The 20,434-nt window shown below is 34.9% G+C and overlaps 1 protein-coding gene across 7 annotated transcripts in view; it reads right to left on the bottom strand.

The window, feature by feature from the left end:
• Positions 1 to 630: 630 nt before the first annotated feature.
• The window catches only part of FGFR2 (fibroblast growth factor receptor 2), a 115,535-nt gene continuing 95,731 nt past the window's right edge, over positions 631 to 20,434 (bottom strand). For 6 of the 7 annotated variants that reach the window (XM_023495533.2, XM_023495536.2, XM_023495525.2 and 3 more), the window contains 8 exons: positions 20,135 to 20,256; positions 16,870 to 16,980; positions 15,937 to 16,127; positions 10,904 to 11,026; positions 8,680 to 8,750; positions 6,500 to 6,637; positions 4,814 to 4,919; positions 2,207 to 2,371 (listed from right to left, as the gene is read on the bottom strand). In XM_023495533.2, coding sequence (XP_023351301.1) covers positions 2,207 to 2,371; positions 4,814 to 4,919; positions 6,500 to 6,637; positions 8,680 to 8,750; positions 10,904 to 11,026; positions 15,937 to 16,127; positions 16,870 to 16,980; positions 20,135 to 20,256 — 1,027 coding nt within the window. Of the gene's footprint in view, positions 2,372 to 4,813; positions 4,920 to 6,499; positions 6,638 to 8,679; positions 8,751 to 10,903; positions 11,027 to 15,936; positions 16,128 to 16,869; positions 16,981 to 20,134; positions 20,257 to 20,434 lie in introns of all 7 variants that reach the window. The other variant, XM_023495520.2, reaches the window with a different exon arrangement.

Genomic DNA, 20,434 nt, shown 5'->3' on the forward strand with positions numbered 1-20,434 from the left:
ATAAATGCTATTTGTTATCATTATTGTTATGACACAAACTCATTGTAAGAACCATCTTATTCTTTGAACTTTTATTTCCAGCTTAATATCTGGTGTTTAGTAGGCACTTAATAGATATTTGTTTGATTGCCAGGTTTGAATGTATAACAATTAGAGAAAAAGATGAAGAAAAACCAAAAGATACTTGGGTTTCTTACTCTCTGATACTGGAAAGATTTGAAAGGGAATATGAAAAATGTCTAAGAGTCATATAATCTATATTGGTAGATGGACCAAAAAATAAAAAGCCTACATCTTTTCATTTTGTGAAGTAGTTTTTGATGGAAATTGTACTATCCTCTGGGTATCTTTTAAATTTTTTAAACCTGTGAATTACAATTTAAAACCCATCCCACAGGCTATTCATCAGATTTTTTTCAAAATGGTTTGACAGCTCAGAGACTGTCCAATAGACATCTTCATCCTTCATGATCTCCTTCCTAGAAGGGATATTCTAACAGTGATTTTCTTGCAACAGATCACTTCCTGATAGCTTCCTCTATGCCTTTTGCCTCTCCAAAGACAATCATTATGATCAACATTAGGGCCAATACCGCCAAAGAGAGCAAACCATTTGGTAAGACACAAGAATTAGAAAAATATGCTGCGTGACATTTATTTTGTCATGTTAACATTAATATCTGTAGAAACATTTTATTGTCAGTACAAAAGTTAACAATTTTTTTAATACTTTCTCCAATTTTTAATACGTAAAATCAGTGTAATCTGCATTCATATCGCATGGCTATAACAAAGTGAGTGGGTGTTTTGAAAACAAAACACAATACTTTAATACAAAATGATTAATACAGTGATCTTTCCTCTGTCATCAGAACTATGTCTGATTTTGGGGTGAGGTCCTGTTGGAGATAGGGTGAAGCAATCCCTTAAAAAGATGGTAGTATTCTTCAATCAGCAGAATAACTTTTGCATTTTAATTTTTATTTGTAATATTTGAAGATCCTAAAAGACTTCTTTTAAGGCCAAAGAATCTGGAACCTATTATCAGAACTCACTGAAGAGAATACTAGCTAATCTGATTAATGTGCAACTTTGGGACAGAAGCCCAGCTGCCAGGAGAGAAATACATTCTGCTATCATTACAAGTCAGAAACATCCTCTAGGAATGGATTAAGGCATCTTCTTAAGAGAATGATGGTACTCTTTGTCCTGGGAAGAACAATTAAATATCACATAGTTTCCACTGATAGTTACCAAGGATACAAAAAATATAATACCTTCTTGTTAAAGGATTCTTTTAATATGGACATTTTGGGTTGGATAAGAATAATCATCTGACACTATAGTTTAAACACAAATAAATCAAAGCTTAATTCCCCCAAATTAGTTATATAATGTAAATATTTCTTTTTTTTCCAAAGGATCTGATAGCTAGTAAAGTCTGAGCAATATGTCAACTAGTTCTCTGTGCTGCCTGCATAGAAATGCCATTTAAATTACAAAAAAATAAAAGATTAATTGTTTTGTACATTACCAATTAGTTAATAAATTAATGTTATACCATTTTCCCTGAAAGCAAAGTCTTTTTCCACCTCCTTTGGGTGAAAATTAAGAAATTCTGTGTAGAACAGCATTTATCAAATAGCTGTTTAAAAAAAGAGACTAATTTTCTAGGTGCATTGGGACATCCATTTTTAAATCAATACAAAAAATAATTCATTGTAAATATATAATATATATATATTTATACATACTTTGAATATATTTACATACATCCAGCACTATATACTGCATTTGTGCTCTGTAAGTGTGTGCTGACATATATTTTCTCCAAATATTACAAAATAAACAAGATAGGCAGAACTTGTGTTTGCCTTAAGTCCAAATAGTCCGTTGCCAGTAAATTTCCAGTTGCTGCTTCCAGCAGGCCAGAAAGTTGATGTGGTGTGCTAGCCGGTGCTGTCCACTCCCCATAAACATTCATCTTTTCCTGGTGAAGGTTAAGAGCTTCAAAATGTATAAATCCTTACACGTGTCCCGACCATTTCTTTCCTCCAAGTATTATTTACTCCTTATTATTCATATATACAAGTCGAAACAACACATTCCTGGAGAAAACATCTCCCTGCTCTTTGTAGGTAGGTTGGTGTTTTAGGTTCCCAAGTGTCCTTCTCTTTGAAGAAGTGAGAACTCAATTTTTTTTTTTTCATGTTTTAACAGTGCCATTTATGTGTTGATACTTGGGAAGGCATGGTTCATAAGGCATAGGATCTGGAGAAAATACAGAGTCATCTCCTGAAGAACATGAGCTTCTTGTGTCAGGATAACTAGGTGAATACTGTTCCAGAGGTCCACTCAGGTCCAAGTATTCCTAAAAAAAAAAAAAAAAAAAAAAAAAAAAAAAAAAAAAAGAGAGAGAGAGAGAAAAAAAGGCACTTAAGATTGGACTAGTGATTTCAAATGGTGATAGAAATTATGTGTGGGTCAGAATCAGGTGGCAACATCATGAAACATGGAGACATTTTTAGTATAATTATATTGTGTAAAAAAAAGTCATGTTTACATTAAAATATTATAATAATATATAGCATATTTAGTTTTAAAAAGTTAGCTATTCTATAGTAGAGATTTAACACAAAATTCATTACCTTGTCATGGTACATGAAGAGAAAATAAATAAATATCAAGACAAATTCATACATGATAGATCCATAATGAATTATCAAAGAGAATATGGTATTGTGTAGGTTTTATTCCTAAACTTTGAGGGGGTCAATGTTTTCTCACAAAATATTCCATTGTGTAACTATCAGACAGACTACAGGAATGAGAAAGGAGAAGAGATCATTGGTTTAGACCTGCATGGCAATTCTTTTGTTAAAACAGAGCAAGTAGCTTTGTCTGGTTCAGTGAAAAACAAGCACCGGGGCAGCCAATGAGCCAAAACCTGAGTTGCTACAGAAACAAACTATGCTTTGGTGTCATTACCCACACCCAAGTAAATCACGGGGCTACTCTCCTACACATTTATGTTTCACTGGACTCTGCTGAGGAAGAAGCAGATTTTGTGGAAAATAGTGAGGGTACAAAGGACCTCAACTTTATTAAGAAACAGGGCAAAAAAAGGCTGGCAACTATGCATTTAAAAAAAGAAGGAACAATAATTCATCAGGACGGTTGGCAAGAAGAAAAATCCCCATTTGAGATGGTGGATGTGTCAGTTCCAACAACATCAGCATTAACCGCACAACTGGAAACAAACACACCTACCACATCAAAAGGGAATTTTTCGCTTACAATGATAAAAATGAAACTTGGTCCTAAATGGAACCATTTTTCTCTAGCATATGGTAATGATTTCCAGAAGGAAAGCTACTTCAATTTTTTTTTATATATTCCTTTGGTCAATATGACTATCTGCTTTTTATTTTAGAATATTAAAATTTATTTTTGAAATGAATGGAACTACTTATAATGCAAATAAATAAATAACAAAAGTAAAGACAGTGGTTGGTTCATTCAAGCATCTCTTTAGCACTTCTGTTTTCCTAAAGCAACCATCACTTTTTACATCTGATATTAAAGGGAAGTATATCTGTAGATTCCAAGTTTGGGGGAAAGGAACTTATACTAGACTCAACAATCTTGGCAACAGAATAAAGTTCTTTTTTTTTTTTTTTCTTGAGATGTTCCTTCCCTTTCAACTTATGATGGTCAGCTGTACTTATTTAAATGTAGCTACTCCCTTTATTCAACCACAAGGCATAATCAGACTCACAAGATAAACCCTGCTTTGAGATTTGATACTACTACATTTAATTATTTTTAAAAATCACTCTCAAATTATTTTCTAAATCAAAATTTAGAAAGGCTCCCTTTTCTTCTTAAAAGATCAGGTATCCAACTTTAGAAATTATTTTTAAATGATTGGGGTTTCAGTGCATCCATTTAGAAGTTTTATGATTGTATCCTAAATTAAGTTAAGCACTTTATATCTGGAATGGTTTACAGAGAATTCTCTTATTAAACATTTTTCAGGGCAAGCATAAAATTGAGACGTTTATAAGCTTTTTGATGGGACCATGGCTTTTCTCTGTCCATGAGGTCTCCACATTTTAGATAATCACCTCCACTACTTTCCCATCTCCCATCTCATTTTCATGTCTACTATGATGTGGCTACACCTGCTGGGATTTGCTGGGGGTGAATTTAGGCAGTGAGAGATATTAAAATGTTTCTTTTGTTGGTCTAAAAATAAATAGCATGGTTTATCATTTTGTTCTTTTCACAGAAGCTACTCATTCTTGGCCCACAAAAGAATTTATGTTTTACTCTAATGGTGATGGTCAGAAGAAAAAAAAATAATTACTTCACCAAAAACATTCACATTACCCTGAAATTTGCTGTATGCTCTTTCTTTTTAATGCAAAATCCAATTTGTGTGTTAACTCCAGCTCCTTCCATATGTGAAATTAGTTCAAACATTGTGCACTGGTTCCCCTCCCCTTCTCTCATCCAGAAGAAAACAAAAATATATACAAATAAACCATTTTAAGAATGCAGGGGAAACTAAAAACATGATAAAGTCCACCTTCAGTTGTGACTTTCTTTTGGATTTAATAAATCACAACCCAAGTAAGGCAGCTCCAAGAAAAACCATGATTTGATTAAAACACATAGTTTAACTCTGTCTGACCCCAGCCGGAAAAATGATAAACTCCACTACAAAACCAGACAGTAGAGTTTTGTATTCTAAAGAATTATATTCATTCCTTGATTCCTAAATGATGACTTCTCTCTAGAGTCAACTTACCTCATTAGTTGTAAGAGTGAGAATTCGATCTAAGTCTTCTACCAACTGCTTAAATGTTGGTCTTTGAGAGGGTACCGCATGCCAACAATCCCGCATCATCATATACCTGAAAAAATATTCAATTTCCTCAGTAAGTTAACTTCTTGCTAGCATGTACAACACCCAAGTATCTGATTTTAAGAAAACTTAATCAGCATTTTCCAAACAGCTAAAGTAGTAGCAGTTTATTTAATATAATAATTCACACTTAGGTTATTCTGAATTGTGATTTAAATTACCCCTAAAACAATTATATAAAACTTTTTAAGAACATTTATTGTATCAAAAAAGGCACATGTATATTACTTTGAGTGTGTGAATGAAAAAAGTATCAAGCATTTTCTATATGCCAGTATTTATTAAAGTGTTTAATACATAGAAGCACTTTTTAAAAAATGCTTCTTGTCTGATTGTAATCCTTGTGCAAAGTATTAAAGATACAAGGAGAAATTATTAACATTCCTTCACAGTCGAATTTTAGGTGAAATAATGCCACAAGAGATAAATAATTCCATAGGAGCACTCCTATTAAGAATAATCCAGAAGATAGTCTGCATTCTACATTGATACCCAAGAGGCCACCTTGTATAAATATCTTGTTAATTAGAGTCATTCCTAATAGTCTGATCATTCATGTATTAAGGCCTAGATTCATGGGCCTTATCATGATTATAGTTTTGATCATATTTATTATACTGAAGAGAATAGTAAAAAATACAATAAATGTTTTTTATATAATATAGTCATTCATTAAAAGTCTGCCTTGCAGAAAAGGACTCATAAGATTAATTATAAGAAATCTTGATAAAACAGCATATCATAGAGACTATAATCTCTTGTAAAATCACATTTATTCTTAGTTAATCCTATGCTTTGGTTATTTTATGCCTCTCTATTTAGGAGACTTATTCTTTCCAAAGACTGATCACATTACATAGAAGGCACACATATCACTAATTCACTTAAGTTTGTATTTAAGTAAAGTATACATTAAAACCAGCTCTAACAGCCTTGTAATTATGTTTGGTCCTCTAAAGACAGGATCTGTAACTCATTTTTATCTCTGAGCCTAGCTGTCAATCACATATTGATCCATTCAGCTTTTAGTAAAGGGAGTCTGTATTAACCAGTGCCACACCATCTATGACTCTTCAATAGATCTATTTTCCTTTAATTGGGCAAGAACCATACATAACCCTGAAGCAAGGGGGTTCATCTTGAGAACCCAAGAGGATAAGAACCATGTCTATCATGCCTTAGGAATATCATTCTGATATTTCTAATGAAATAGGAACAGGATAAAAAAAAAAAAAAAAAAAAAACTACTCATGGCAACTCAGTGAAAAGATAGAATATTAGAAAAAGGGAGTCCTTTGAAAGGAAACAAAGCTTGTAGCATAATTTAAATACAACAGGTCCAAGTCTTATTCCATAAACCTAAGGATGATAACTCTTTCTTTTGTGAGCAAGTAATGGTTGTCAGTATAATCATCAATCTTGGCTCTGGGACTGAGCCCAGAAAGCTTCAGCAATTATTCTTTCTTATAGCATGTTTAGATAATCAAGTGGCTTATGGAACTTAAATAAATCAGGAGATGCAGTTTGAATGTGTGTAGCACCACCCTCAGAGTACAAATTGGTCCTTACAGCTCATTGGTGCAGTTGGCTGGTTTATCCATCCTGTGGCCTTCCTTAAGCAGCTTAAAGAGTTCCTCCACTGGGATTCCTGGATAGGGTGACCCTCCTAAAGTGAAGATCTCCCACATTAATACCCCAAATGACCAGCTGTAGGAAAAAAGAAAAATATATGAACAGATTGGTAGAAATAATAAAAAAAAAAAAACCTTAAAAATGGTCCATTAAAAATGAGGAACCACCCAGCCCTATCTTCCTTTTGAAAAACAAGTGAATAGATTGTCTCAGCAATTAATCTTCACATGCTCTTTTACTTCTACAATGAATATGGCCCAATATTTATACAGACACTGAATGATGACACATGGGTGTTCTGATGGAATTTTCCTTTGAGTATCCAAACCAATTTAAACAAATAAAACACCCAGCAATTAATTTTTTAATGGATAGAGTTACCAGTTTAAAGGGCTAAACCCTCTTTATCTTCAAAGCCCTTTTTCTATGTTCAGCCTAATTCTTCTATCTCCCCACATGACTGGCCACAAGAGTAGTTCTGTACCATTATAGGCATATGACAGAATGGGGCCAGCTAACTAATTCTTGCAGAGAGCCCTGTGAGTTAACATTATCCCCATTTGACAGGTGGAGAATATGAGGCACAGGGGTTACGTGACTTGCAAAGGTCACAGAGAGAGTTAGCATACAGCCTGGATTAGAAGTTAAGAATTCAGTGCCTCCAGTCCAATTACTCAGAGGTCTACTCAACATGTCAGGAGAGTTTCACAAAGTAAAAATAAAGTTTTAAAATTATTTTAAGGGGAAATACCTATATTCATATTGGTAGTCTCTAAGGTTATTACTAGGACTAGAGCAGTACAGCCACCACTGTTAAGATAATCATGCAGAAAGATCTCAATTTCCAAGATGATTCAGAAAAAAGAAGAACAATAACAAGGAAGAAAGAAGGAAGAGGACGATGAGGAGGAAAAGGTGGAAAAGGAAGAGAAGGAGGAGAAAGAGGAGGAGGAAGAGGAGGAGAAAAAAAGAAAGAAAGAGGAGGAGGAGAAGGAGAAGAAGGAGGAGAAGGAGAAGAAAAAGGAGAAGGGAGAAGAAGGAGAAGGAGAAGAAAAAGGAGGAGAAGGAGAAGAAGAAGAAGAAGAAGGAGAAGGAGAAGGAGGAGGAGGAGGAGGAAGAAGAGGAGGAGGAGGAAGAGGAGAAGGAAGAGAAGAAGGAGGAGAAAGAAGGGAGGAGAAGAAGGAGGAAAAGGAGGGGAGGAGGAGAAGAAGAAGAGGAGGCGGAAGAAGAAGAAGAGGAGGAGGAGGAAGAAGAAAAGGAGGAGGAATAAGAAGAAGAAGAAGAGAAAGAAGAAGAAGAATGTGACTGAAATGACCCGAGTAATTATAGCTGTGAAATCATAGTCATTTGTGCCGCATCTTAGTATAGAGAAGTAAAGCTGGCTGATGACGTTTCACAAGAAGAGATGGCAGAGTTGCTTTTAACAGAAAGCCAGGAATATTTTCCAAATTTCCATATTGGAATTCTGTAAGTCACATGAGTGCTTGACACTTTAAACACACACACACACACACACACACACACACACACACACACACCCCTTTAGTAGAATGCTGATTTTGCCACATAATCTTCATTGCCATCCTCTGTGACATTTTATCAGAGATGCTAAGATTATACACCAGGAAACCTGTGACACAGTAAATATAGCAGGCGGGATTTCTGGAAATCATATAAGCTAACTCCCATCTCACACAAACATGCCTTGTTCAAAACAAGGCAGAAAAAGACTAATTAAAGAAAACCGAAATGGAATGGGAAAAGTTTTAGGATTATTTTTTTAAAGGAAGTTAAGGATATGCCAAGAGTCTGGCAAATTAGATAGGTGCTTTGTCGCCGCACATCCGTAAATAAGTTCAAGAGGGGAAACTTCCGTACTGCCAGAAGGAGGTTAGCATTTTCCACCTTTCATGTGCTTTGAAGCCAGGCAGATTAGTGACAGAGCATTGGTTACCAGTCTACCATAAAATCCTCACTTTCTAAGGCTGACTCCTCCTGCACCTTCTATTAATGTGTGAAATGCAGCAAACACTTAAAAGATGAGGAAAGCTATGAATGTTCAATAATCCCAAGCCTCAATCCAGGGAAGCAGCAGAAGGGAAGGGAGCCATACTTACACGTCACTTTGATGTGTGTACACCCGATCAAAAAGGGCCTCAGGAGCCATCCACTTGACAGGGAGTCGTCCCTACAGATATTGGAGGGAAAAAATAAGAAGTCACATAATGAAAGGGAGTTTACCTTAAGTTGTTTCAACCTGGACACATTCTATTTGGTTTGTAATAAATATATTTTGATGTTGCCCATCTGTTACACAGAGTAGAAGTCACCACCAGTTTGGATTACGATACAGATCTGGACTTAAATGTTTCACCACTTTTTAGTCATACACAGATAACCCTCTTTAAAAAGACATTTCTCAGCCCAAACAAGGAGAGTCATTGTATTCATATCTCATTTTTCTTATAACTGAAAAGCAAAAATTTTATGTCCTTAATCTTTCTTCTGAGAAGCCTCCCTGTTGAGGAATGAGGAATCATGATTGAAGTTCCAGTTAGAAAGGCCTCAGAGCCACCTAGGATAATCCTCCTATTTTAAAAGAGGGGTTAAGAGACTTGCCCCAAATCATACAAGTTTAAACATCAGTAGCAAGATTTTAACCCAGTTCCTCCTTACCAATATATCATTGTTGTTCTTGTTCAGTCATGACTGATTATTTGTGATCCCATTTGGGGTTTTATTACCAAAGATCTTGCAATAGTTTCCCAGCTCCTTCTCCAGCTCATTTGACAGATGTGGAGATTGAGGCAGCAGGGTTAAGTGACATGCCCAGGGTCACACAGCTACTAAGTGTCCAAGGCCAGATTTGAATTCAAGGCTTCCTCATGTGGGAGCTAACACTCTGGCTACCGTGCTACCTAGCTGCCCCCAATATACCTTTCTACCTCTCTAAAAGAGCTCATATAGAAAGATCGATTATAACAAAATGCTTATCATTTATTTAAGTAATGGAACTAGTTTTGAGACTCCAATGACATAGTAGAATTCTGGAGAAGTAAGCTCCTTCCATCCTTGCAAGTTAGCATTTTTATGCAACTATTATTAGAAAGCTGCTAAGAGACTTGTCCAACATTACATTGTCCATATGGGTCAAAAGTAAAATTTGAGGTCTTCCTGGCTTTCAAGGCCAGTTTCTTTTCATTATGTCAGAAGTACCAAAGCCAGATAGAAGCATATCCCTGTGGATCTGTTTGGAACCCACAAATTACCATTACTTACAATGAATTGCATTTACTTTGCTAAACATTTACCAATTACATGTTAATCTGGTTAATGTAATTAATATGTATTAATTATATTTATTTTGCTGAACAGTTATCAATTACATTTTAATATGATTTAAGCAACACTGGGGACCATGGTTTGATTGCTCTACACCAAGGTTACCTCTTCAGCAAATTCTAATATGAGGTACCTATTGTCATTTTCAATCTTTAACCATTCTTCCCTTTTTAAAAAAAATATAGGAAGGAGAGTAGGAGACAGTGTGGAACAGGGAGTAGCTAAAGATGAAAGGAAGAGCAGGAAAAAGTCCCTACTAGAAAGTCCCCTTAGAAAGTGTTAATGCCATGGGAAATCCCTAACCTAAATAGCAGCTGATTGTATTGCCCTTTGCCTTGAGGAATTTAAGGCAACTAGGTAAGAGGAATGAAATGGAGCTTTGCTGAAACAGGCTTATACTTAGTAATGAAAAGGTGTGTGGTAAGAAATCAGAAATGGATCCTCAGGAGATTGGCTCAGGATAAGAAAGGTGGTAGAATTCTTAAATCCAAAAGCCTTTTTTTTTGCAAAGGTATCATGGTATGTGGTATTAGGTATCTGTATTGGTCTGGGATTATAATGTGCTGCTCCAGTGTCCACCCACAATAGGCTCCAGAATGAAGGAAGTAAGTAAAAATGTGGTACTGGATTAATCTTCAAAGCATATATAACAGTTGGATTTATTTCCTGTCCCTAGTGAAGCATGTTCAGAAGTGGGCAAGGTCAAATATGACAAATCTGAAGAAAGGGGGACTGTGATAAGAACATTAAAATAGCAGTAGAGTTGGAAGAGACTTTAGAAATCATTTGGGTCAACTTTGTTGTCTTGTGCATGAGTACCCTAAGGCCCAGGAAAGATGTGTCTTGCCTAAATTAGCACAGGTATTAAAACTAAGTCCTCTGACTTCATAGCTAATGTACCACTCTTGAAGAAAGAAATCATTAAGATTTATTTGAGTTTGGGAATTCTATAATTTATTATAGAATTATAGAATTGGATCGTTATTGCCACATACTTACATTTGTGGTTTTTTTATAGTAATCTATGTTGTTGATATCTCTGGCCAAGCCAAAATCTGCTATTTTCATCACATTATTTTCTGTCACCAAAACATTTCTGGCTGCTAAGTCTCGGTGAATGCACTGAAAAGAAATGGAGAGAAATAATTTAAAGCAACCTATCTCACATTAGTGAGAAAGTAAGTTATTTTTACATCACAGAGAATGTGAAGATGTTTTCTTTCTAGCCAAAGATAAGTCATCACTATCAGATTTGTTTTTTTAATGTTTTATTGACGTTTTTTATCATTTTTATCCATCATTCTATTTTCTATCATTGTGAATGTTTTCACAATCATTAGGGTAAGAGGAAGAATGGAGAGAAACTCTTACCAAAGAAGAAATACAATTAAGCACATATATCTAACATAAGTGAACATTCTGTTCAGGTTGTCCCAACTTCTTTTCTAAAAAAATCAAGTTTGTCTTTTATAATGTCCTTCATTATTCATTTGGTTAAGATTTTCCTCCTTAGCTATAGTTGTTAAAGGCACCACCCTTTGGTCTCAACTTAAACTTTAAAAAAAAAATTAATGTGACCTATAGAAAAGTCAAGTATCCATTTTGCTCTTATTCCAATATAGGGTATAAGATATTTGTCTAAATAGGACATAATAGCGCAGTGTATAGTGTTGGACTTAAAATCAGGACAATCTAAGTTCAAATTCTTTTTCAGATATTTATTAGTTATACTTTCAATACATTATTTAACTTTTCTTGGTCTCCACTTCCTCATCTATAAAGCAGGGATTAATAATAACACCTATCTCGTGGAATTGTTGTTAACAATCAAATGAGAAAACATGTAAAGTGATTTGCAAACCTTAAAGTGCTAAGTAAATGTGAGCCTCTTTTAAAGTTATTATTATTATTTGATTTATATCAACCTACTTTCCAGTTTTCTCAGCAATTTTATTAAAAAGAAGTTCAGCTATGATAATTTATATTTTTGTATTTTTTTAAGTTCTAGATTACTATTTTCAATTGCTTTTATTACTTATTGAATTTGTTTTCCCTGATCTACTTTACTTTTTTGCAACAGTACAAAGTACTTTTGATTACTATTAATTGATATGATAGTTTGAGTCTGATAATATGATTCCTCTTCATTCATTATTTCTTATTAATTCTCATTCATTTTGTCTAATTTTAGAATTATTATCTTAAAAATTTTATTCAAAAATACTAAATCTATAAATTTATTTTTATGTTATATTTTATGTTATTACTTTGGCACAGCCTAACCATGAGCAGTGAGCATTTTTCCAATTATTTAAGTCTTTTTTTTATATCTTTGAAAATAGTAATTTATAGTTTAAATAAAAACTAACTCATAAGAGCCAAACCTAGTGATTTTGTTATTATTGCTCTTTTTCCTTCTTCAAAACAAGTAGAATAGCTGTTTTACAATTTTATATATGTTTTGGTACATTATTTATACCCAAAAACAATAGATTGTCTTAGTAATAACTGGGGATAAAAATTTTTATCTAAAGTTAAACATTATTACCAACAGATATCATATTCAGGGGTGGAGAATTGTTTTTCTGCCCAGGGCTATTTGGATATTTATAACATCATTTGTGGGCCATACAAAATTATCAACTTATAGAATTCAAGCAATGGGAGGTTGTTGTATCTAGCTTTCAATTCATCATCACCTGTTATTGCCTTACCAAATGATTTTGCAGGCCTCATATAGCTGCGTGCCAGATGTTCCCCACCTCTGTTTTATATGAAGTTTTTCCTGGTGCCAGAACTGCCAGTGACCTTCCAAAACTTCCTTTTATTTAACTGCTCTGAATTTATATGCATATATTCTCTCTATATTTTTCTGTATATACTTACAAATATAACATCTACACACACATAAATTCTTGTCTTCACTTTTATAATGCAAGTTATCTTTTTGGTATTTGTATCCTAAGCCCCTAGCTAAGTAGCAGAGTGTTTAGCACATAGAAAATACTTAATAAATACTTATTTGTGGGATGGCTGATTAACTAATTTATTTTATTTTATTTTTTTGCTGAGGCAACTGGAGTTAAGTGACTTGCCCAGGTTCACACAGTTAGGGAGTATTACATTTCTGAGGCTGAATTTGGTCTCAGGAACTCCTGACTTCAGGGCCAGTGCTTTATCTACTACACCATCTGGCTGTCCCTTGATTAACTAATTAAACAAAATTATTACATGCCATAGGTAATAGGATATCTACCTCGGAGAATCCCTAATTCTCTCCATGCAAGTTAAATAAGGCTATTTTTCCATGAACCATTCCATTAAACAACCCAATTTTATTATTTTTACTTTCCTAATTATTCTTCATCTTCACATATTTCTATCAGTTTAAAAGTAGGCTTAGATCAGAAAATGGGAAAACAAACAAAGGAACAAACTAATGGCAGCCATTTCTAATCAAACTGGGAGCTAGAACATTCTTGAGAACCCAATTAGAATGTCATCAGTATGGCTTAGAACTGGATAATTATTACTGAGTTTTGATTCCTCTGTAAACTAAATCTCCATACCTTGGGTGAAACTGTCGGTTGTATATCTCCCGACAGATAGAACATTTGTTTGCATCTGGAAAGAAAGCCACACAGAACAACCAGGTACCTTGCTTAACACTGACTAACTATTAAGACAGAGGTTCTGCAGACTTCTTTGCAGGCTTTAGTCATTTGATATACCAGAGCTCTTAAACACACAAGTGAAGTGATATCTCCTTAGGCTAATAAAATATAAGTTTGAAACTAAGAATCTAAAACAAAGCCCCTTCCCTTCCTAGAGATTTCTGGTATTCCCTTGAGAAAGTCAAAGTTGTCAACTACAAATAGTTAACTAGGGGAGTTGGATCGTTTTTATTTTCTCTTCTGTATTGAGTGAAAGCCAATGGGGTATAAAGGGCAAAGAGCATGCTATAAACCTTCAAGGGTCAACTGGGAAGCTATATACTAAGGATGCTTAGGGTTTCATCAAAAAGAAACCCAACCACTTTGTGAAACTGACCTAAAATCAGCATGGCTTTGGCAAATAGATCTAAGGCTTAGATATTTATTTTTTTGTTAAAAATCAGCCAACAATCACACTGCACAACTACTTTGAATACTTTTATTTCCTTTCTAAAACTTTAAAATGATCCATACTGTTGTTGACAGAAATCCCAGTTCATTCTCAGTTTAATCTTTGGTCAAGAGAGAAACAGAGGCTCAATTTATACAATAATAATCCCCTGAGGTCACTCTATCCTTGAACTACCTGGGTTCCCCTCTCTCCAAGAGACCCAGAATTCTTCCTCTCCATTCCAGCATGATAGTTATCACCTAAAGTAATCATTACAATCTCTCTCTGTCATTCATTTCCAATCCTGTCCCTGGATATCTTATCTTTAGAACCATAGTTCCTAAATGGCTTTAAGCCATGTGCTAGTATAACATTAATTTGTACCTTCTTTTTCAGTCTCTTCTTTTGTAAAACTGGTAAGACTGTGTTCATTGCCAAGAATATGCATATTGCACAAAATGAAGCAAAAAAAACAGGGGAACACTTGGGAGGCAAAGGATTACATGGATAGCTCAAACTTGGTAGGAGTCAGGGTTTACATGTTTTGAGGCATAATTAACAGCAATGTAAATACAGAAGTTTCTCTTCTCTAGTTCTGATGCAAGAGAGATGCTAGGGACAACTCACTCAAAATTTCCTGTGTGACCCATCTCTTCCATTTCTTCCCTCTATGATTTAATGATTTAAAGCAGTATATTAATTCAATTTAACAAGTATCTGGTAAGTATTTACTATATGTAAACCTAGACTACTAGTCAGGGTGAATGGAGATATCTGGCTATAATCTTACAACTGTAATTCTGAATGAGCAAATCAAGGAAAATAAAGAATTATTAAAGCTCTCTCAAGACTAGGCCATATTCCTGTTAAGTCCTACAGAGGCCCGATACTGCTAGGGAATTTTGTTGATAAAACACAGGCAGTTAATTCACCCTTTTCTCTTCCCCTCATTGGGGAAACTAAAGTGACTCAGAAGAATATATATGTTTTTATAGAAAACTTTGCCAAGTTTGGTAGAATATTTGAAAACCTGCCTCTCCAATTGGTTTGGAAATGGTTTAAAATGTTCATACTTTCACCACAGCAAGCATGGCTATAATGTGTATAAGATTGGCAAAATTTAACTTTATAGAGTCACATTATTATCATTTATGTATCATTAATGGTATTACAAATAGATACTTAATGTTCATTTCTTCCCCTTGAATTGGAATTATACTCAGAGATACAAGTGACTTTCCTAGACTATTTATACCTCTAAAACTCTCAATTGTCCTCCAAGATCCCTGAAATCCTGAACCCAACATTCAAAGTCTGTTTTGAAAAGATTCTCTATCAAAATAATTCTGAAATACTCAAAAGAGTTGAGGTATCTTCAGCAAAGATCAGATTGCAGACTTTGAAGATAAGACATGGGGAACTGTCTGAAACATAGAGAAGTTAAATGTCTGTTTGACCAGGGCCACACAGCTGGTAGTTCAGAGGAAGTATATGAACCTATATCTTTCCATGGGTGTGTCTAGAACTCTACCCACTATGCCATGTTACCCCTAACAACAAGACCCACAAATGCAAAATAATCATCAGGAAGGAATACATTTAAGCAGTGTCAATCTCCCCAAATTTTATAAAACAGCACAGTGAAAGATTCAATAAAAATTCTGTCTCTTCAAGCCCATTTTATTTCCAAGAAACTTTAGTTACTTCTGGTTCTGATACTATAATGGTACATTACATTAGCAAGGCAGATTTTGTTCTTAACACTTTTACTAGTATATCTTAATATGACTAATGCATTGAAAAAACTTCCAAGTAGTAAAACACAAAGAAGAATTTGATTTTTTAAAAAATAGGGTCTTTCAATTAATCTATTTTCTTCAAAGACATTTTAGCTTGGTTTCATCAAGTACTTTAAAGAAATAACTTACTTTTTGTGATGCTAAGTATTCCATGCCTCTTGCTAGTTGGTATGTGCAGGATACCAAGTCTTTGAAAGTCATCTGTTCTTCTGGTACCCGGTTAATGTCAAATGAATATTCCATACCAGGGGGTCTCCGGGCTCGGAGGTATTCTCGTAGGTTTCCTTTAGAAGCATACTCAACAATCACATACAATGGACCTATAAAATAAGAGGAATCCTTTGGTAATGTTAAGCAAATAGATTTCAGTCATGGTTCCCCCAAAACAGCTTTTCAGTGGATAAGAGAGTTCCAATTTTGACTCAGGAAGGGACTCTTTTATTTTTTTTCCCCTCCCTGATCTAATTCAGGGGACTATATGATTAGTAAAAACATCAATTCCAATTTTTACAGGGTCAGCAAAATTTTCTCAACTAAAATATAGAACCATACTTTGAAGTCTACCTTTTGTTAAAATTACACAACTATGGAAACTGTCTTTCAAAATGTAGATTCCTGAATACTAGCAGTATCATATAATCTTACTGCCTAAAATAAAACTATACCACAACCCACTCTTTTTATGGGGTGTCAAAGAATTTAAATGTTCCAGAGTTCCTTTTTGTGTTAAGGTTATAAAACAATTTTCTTATGATATCAAGTCACTCTTAAGAACCATATTACAAATACTGAGTGCATTTTAAATCATAATACAGCTTAGACATTTATTTTTAAAAAATCTGATGATGAGCATAACAATATGAAAACCAAAACATGGCTTAGTAAAAAAAAATTGGGGAGGGGGAGGAGGTAAGAGCTAGTTGGTGTAGTGGATAGAGTACCAGCCCTAAAGTCATGAGTATATGAATTCAAATCCGGACTCAGGCACTTAACAATGGCTATGTGACCCTAGGCAAGAAACAACCCCAAATGCCTCAGGAAAAAAAACACATTATAACTCACCATCCTGGGTACAGGCTCCAAGAAGATTTATAATATTTTTGTGTTTTCCAATCATCTTCATCATCTCCATCTCTGATACTAGGTCAGAAAGATCTTTCTCTGTAGCATCATCTGAGAGGTAGGGGAAGAGATACAGAGAAAAAACTGATTTAAAAACAAAAAAAATTAATAAAAACCTATTTTTAAAAAACTCTTTACCTCCAGAATAGAAAGAATCTAAGTAGGAACAGAACATTTTTCAAAACACAATAAACCTTCTTAGAACTTTAAATTGGAAAAGTTTGTCTTAAATAAAAAGTTTCATAGTCAGCTCTTAGCAAGTATAAGACATTATTAAGGATGAAAGCATTATAGACATACATTGCTGTAAGCCAATCCAATACATAAAACTTGGGTTTTACAAAGAAAATAACTGGTTTCATGAAGAGTTTCATGTATATTTAAATAGATTACCTAATTGCTTGAAATATAATTTTGTTTACATAGAACTTTTTACTTTCTGTCACAAAGTGAGTCAAGTCTGGTCTCTATAAGAGACAGGAGAACTGAGAATTCCTTTTGTTCACCAAGTGTCCTGTATTCTACTTTGGGGTCCTAGGGCAAGGCAAGCCAACTGGGTTCTTGGACTGCTATCTTTCTAGATCTTGATGGGGGAGAAGGGGATCTACTTCCTTTCATGGAAGCTAAACTCATGGCAGTTGCAGAGGGATAAAAAGTGAAGCAAAATTAAGTGTATCCCTTGGTCTCTGCAGATGCATTAGAACAAATGCTCCTGGGCTGCAGCACTGCCAAAGATTGTTGTCAGGTGATGGCAGTCAGGTTGATCCCCAGTAATCCTGCATTTGAAGCTGTGCAGCTTAGGAACGAGGGGGACACAACAGCTCATATGAGTACATGGGAGAGGGGTCATATTGACATTGCCCTTGATCTAACCAACTGAGCATTCTAGTAGAACCAAAGGACATTTAGGAGGAGGGGTTTTTTTTCTCTTTTGCTTCAACTTCAAAGATAAATACAGTATCAAAACAAATCCTTGAGTAAGTTACAAATTGTTCATCCATTAGTCTATCTGGTTTTATTTATACAAATATAAACATGTGAATGTGCATGTATATACAAATGCACATGTAAATTGTGCATATATACCCATATAAATACACACACACACACACACACACAAAAAAATAGGAGGCAGCATTACATAATGAGTAGAAAGCAGCAAGACCAGGTTCCATGGCCCTGGAAAATAAATTAATCTTTCAGTCTTCCAGGAAATTTCCTAAGATAACAAGTTTCAGAAAAGGTAGTAATTTTCACATGTAAAGTAAGGCATATTAGAAAGGAAACTGAGGATTTTTTACTTCAATAACCTTATAGGGATGTAGTGTTTCCTTGGAAATTCACTTTGAAATGTCAAATAGGAAACTGATAAGTAGAGCTGGAAGGAAAGATAAGGACTCTGGGAGTTGTCCACATAGAGATGTTAATTAAACCCATAGGAGTTGGTGAGATCACCAAATGAGAGACTATTAAAAAAAAAAAAAGGCCCAAAACAGAGCCTTGGGGGACACCCACAGTTACTGGACTTGACATGAATGAAGATCTAGCAAAGAAGACTGAGCAGATAAAGAGTTGGGAGGAAAATAAAAGAGAACAAGTTCACAAAAACCCAGAAAGAATATCCAGAAAATGATCAAAAGTCAAATACTGCAGAGAAATTATGTAGAATAAAGATGAGAAAAGTCTATTTTATTTAGCAATTAAGACATCATTGGTAATTATGGGGAAAGCATGGTATGGTATTTCCTAATCTCATTTGAACAATGAGATTAGAAGCCAGAATGGTATAGAAAAGAATGAGGAACAGAAATGAGTAAATATGTTTTTTCAGGAAGTTTAGTTGAGAAGGGGAGATATAAGACAATAAGTAATGTAAATGGCAGAAGGAATTTGGGATTTTTTTTTTTTTAAGAACAAAAGAGACATGGGCATGTTCTAGGCCACAGAGAAGATATTAGATAACAAGAAAATGAAGATTAAAAGAAGAATGTGTTACCAGAGGCAATCTATAGGAAGGCAGTCGGGGAGGATGGAAGAACCATGTTAGATAGGGAGAAGCTCTCTGAAGTTGGCCTCCATTTTTAAAAAGGGAAATATGAAGCCAGAAAGTCCCCAGCAGAGAGAATAAAGCAGAGGAAAGGAGAGAAAATTTGGGACAATCACAGTGGTTAAAAAAAAAAAAAAAAAAAAAAAAGATATAGGATTGTCTTGCTGCAGCAAGGCTCAGCTGAGAATGGATAACCCAAGTGAGAGGTGGACTCAGTCCTAATTCTGTCCTGCTCTATTCAGCAGCATATGTGGAAGCAAAGGAGGCTAGAATAATCCAGGGCACTTTTCTCTAATTTCAGTTCCAACAGAATACAAGGGGAGCCAGGAGTGAACTTAATGGGTGACAGTCGAGTGCCGCAGATGAAAGCATATAGTAAGGTTGGAAGGTTAATGCATAAATGTTCAAACTCCCATTAAGCAGCTCAGCGTTTACATTTTTGGGTAATTGTTTAAATGTCCCAGAAGGATATACACTACTAGCACTGGTGTTCATTTAAGCTCATTTCTGACTTTTTAAGTGATTTCCCCAGCCAGCTTCATTTCTCTTTGTTTCTAAAGCAAAACAAAACCTACACTAGTTGGTCCAGTGTACCTTTCCCAGCTCTTCATCCTAACATCCTATTTATGGCTGCAGTTTAAGTGTCTTGAATAGTTGAATCTGTGGAGTTAGGCTAAATGTTCTAACAACCTTTCTCTTTTGCTTTGACTTCAAAGATAAATACAGTATCAAAACTTATCCTTGGGTAAGTTACAAATTGTCTATCCATTGTCTAATTTTATTTATACAAATATAAACATATGAATGTGTATGTATATACAAATGCACATATAAATTGTGCACTTAATTTTTTTTAATGAAGGAAAATAAAGAATTATTATCATCTGGATATTCTAAAATGGCTGAGGTAAAGAACCACCAAATTCTAACAAGGCTATGCTTTACTTGTAAATATACACTTCTCAAGATAAATAGGCTGTCAAAGACATTGATTTATACTGAAAACTTCTCAACCTCTAGGTCAGCTATGTGCTCTCTGACCTCCTAGTATGATAGAGTTCAGATGCTACAAAGGAAACATTCTTGATAGAACTTGCTTTGCCCCTCTCCTCCCCACTCTACCCCCTTCCCAAGGCTAACCCCCTTCCCTCAACTTACCTTTCAACATCTTCACTGCCACGGTAACTGCTTCCTTAGGCTTGTCTTTGTCAATCCCCACTGCTTCTGCCATTACAACTTGCCCAAAACAACCTTCCCCAAGGGGTTTGCCCAGCGTCAGCCTAAACGTGTAAAGAGCGGATTAGCACACAGCATCTGGTGAAGGGATGGAGCTAGTGAAATTCCAGAACTAAATATAAAAATCTTTCAACAGCTTGCTAGAGCACGGAGCATTTATCATATGGAACTAATGAGACATAGGGTACACACTAGGTTTAGTATTTTCTTAGTGACGTTTTA

This window comes from Sarcophilus harrisii, chromosome 2 (assembly GCF_902635505.1).
Source record: "Sarcophilus harrisii chromosome 2, mSarHar1.11, whole genome shotgun sequence".
Lineage (NCBI taxonomy): Eukaryota > Metazoa > Chordata > Mammalia > Dasyuromorphia > Dasyuridae > Sarcophilus > Sarcophilus harrisii.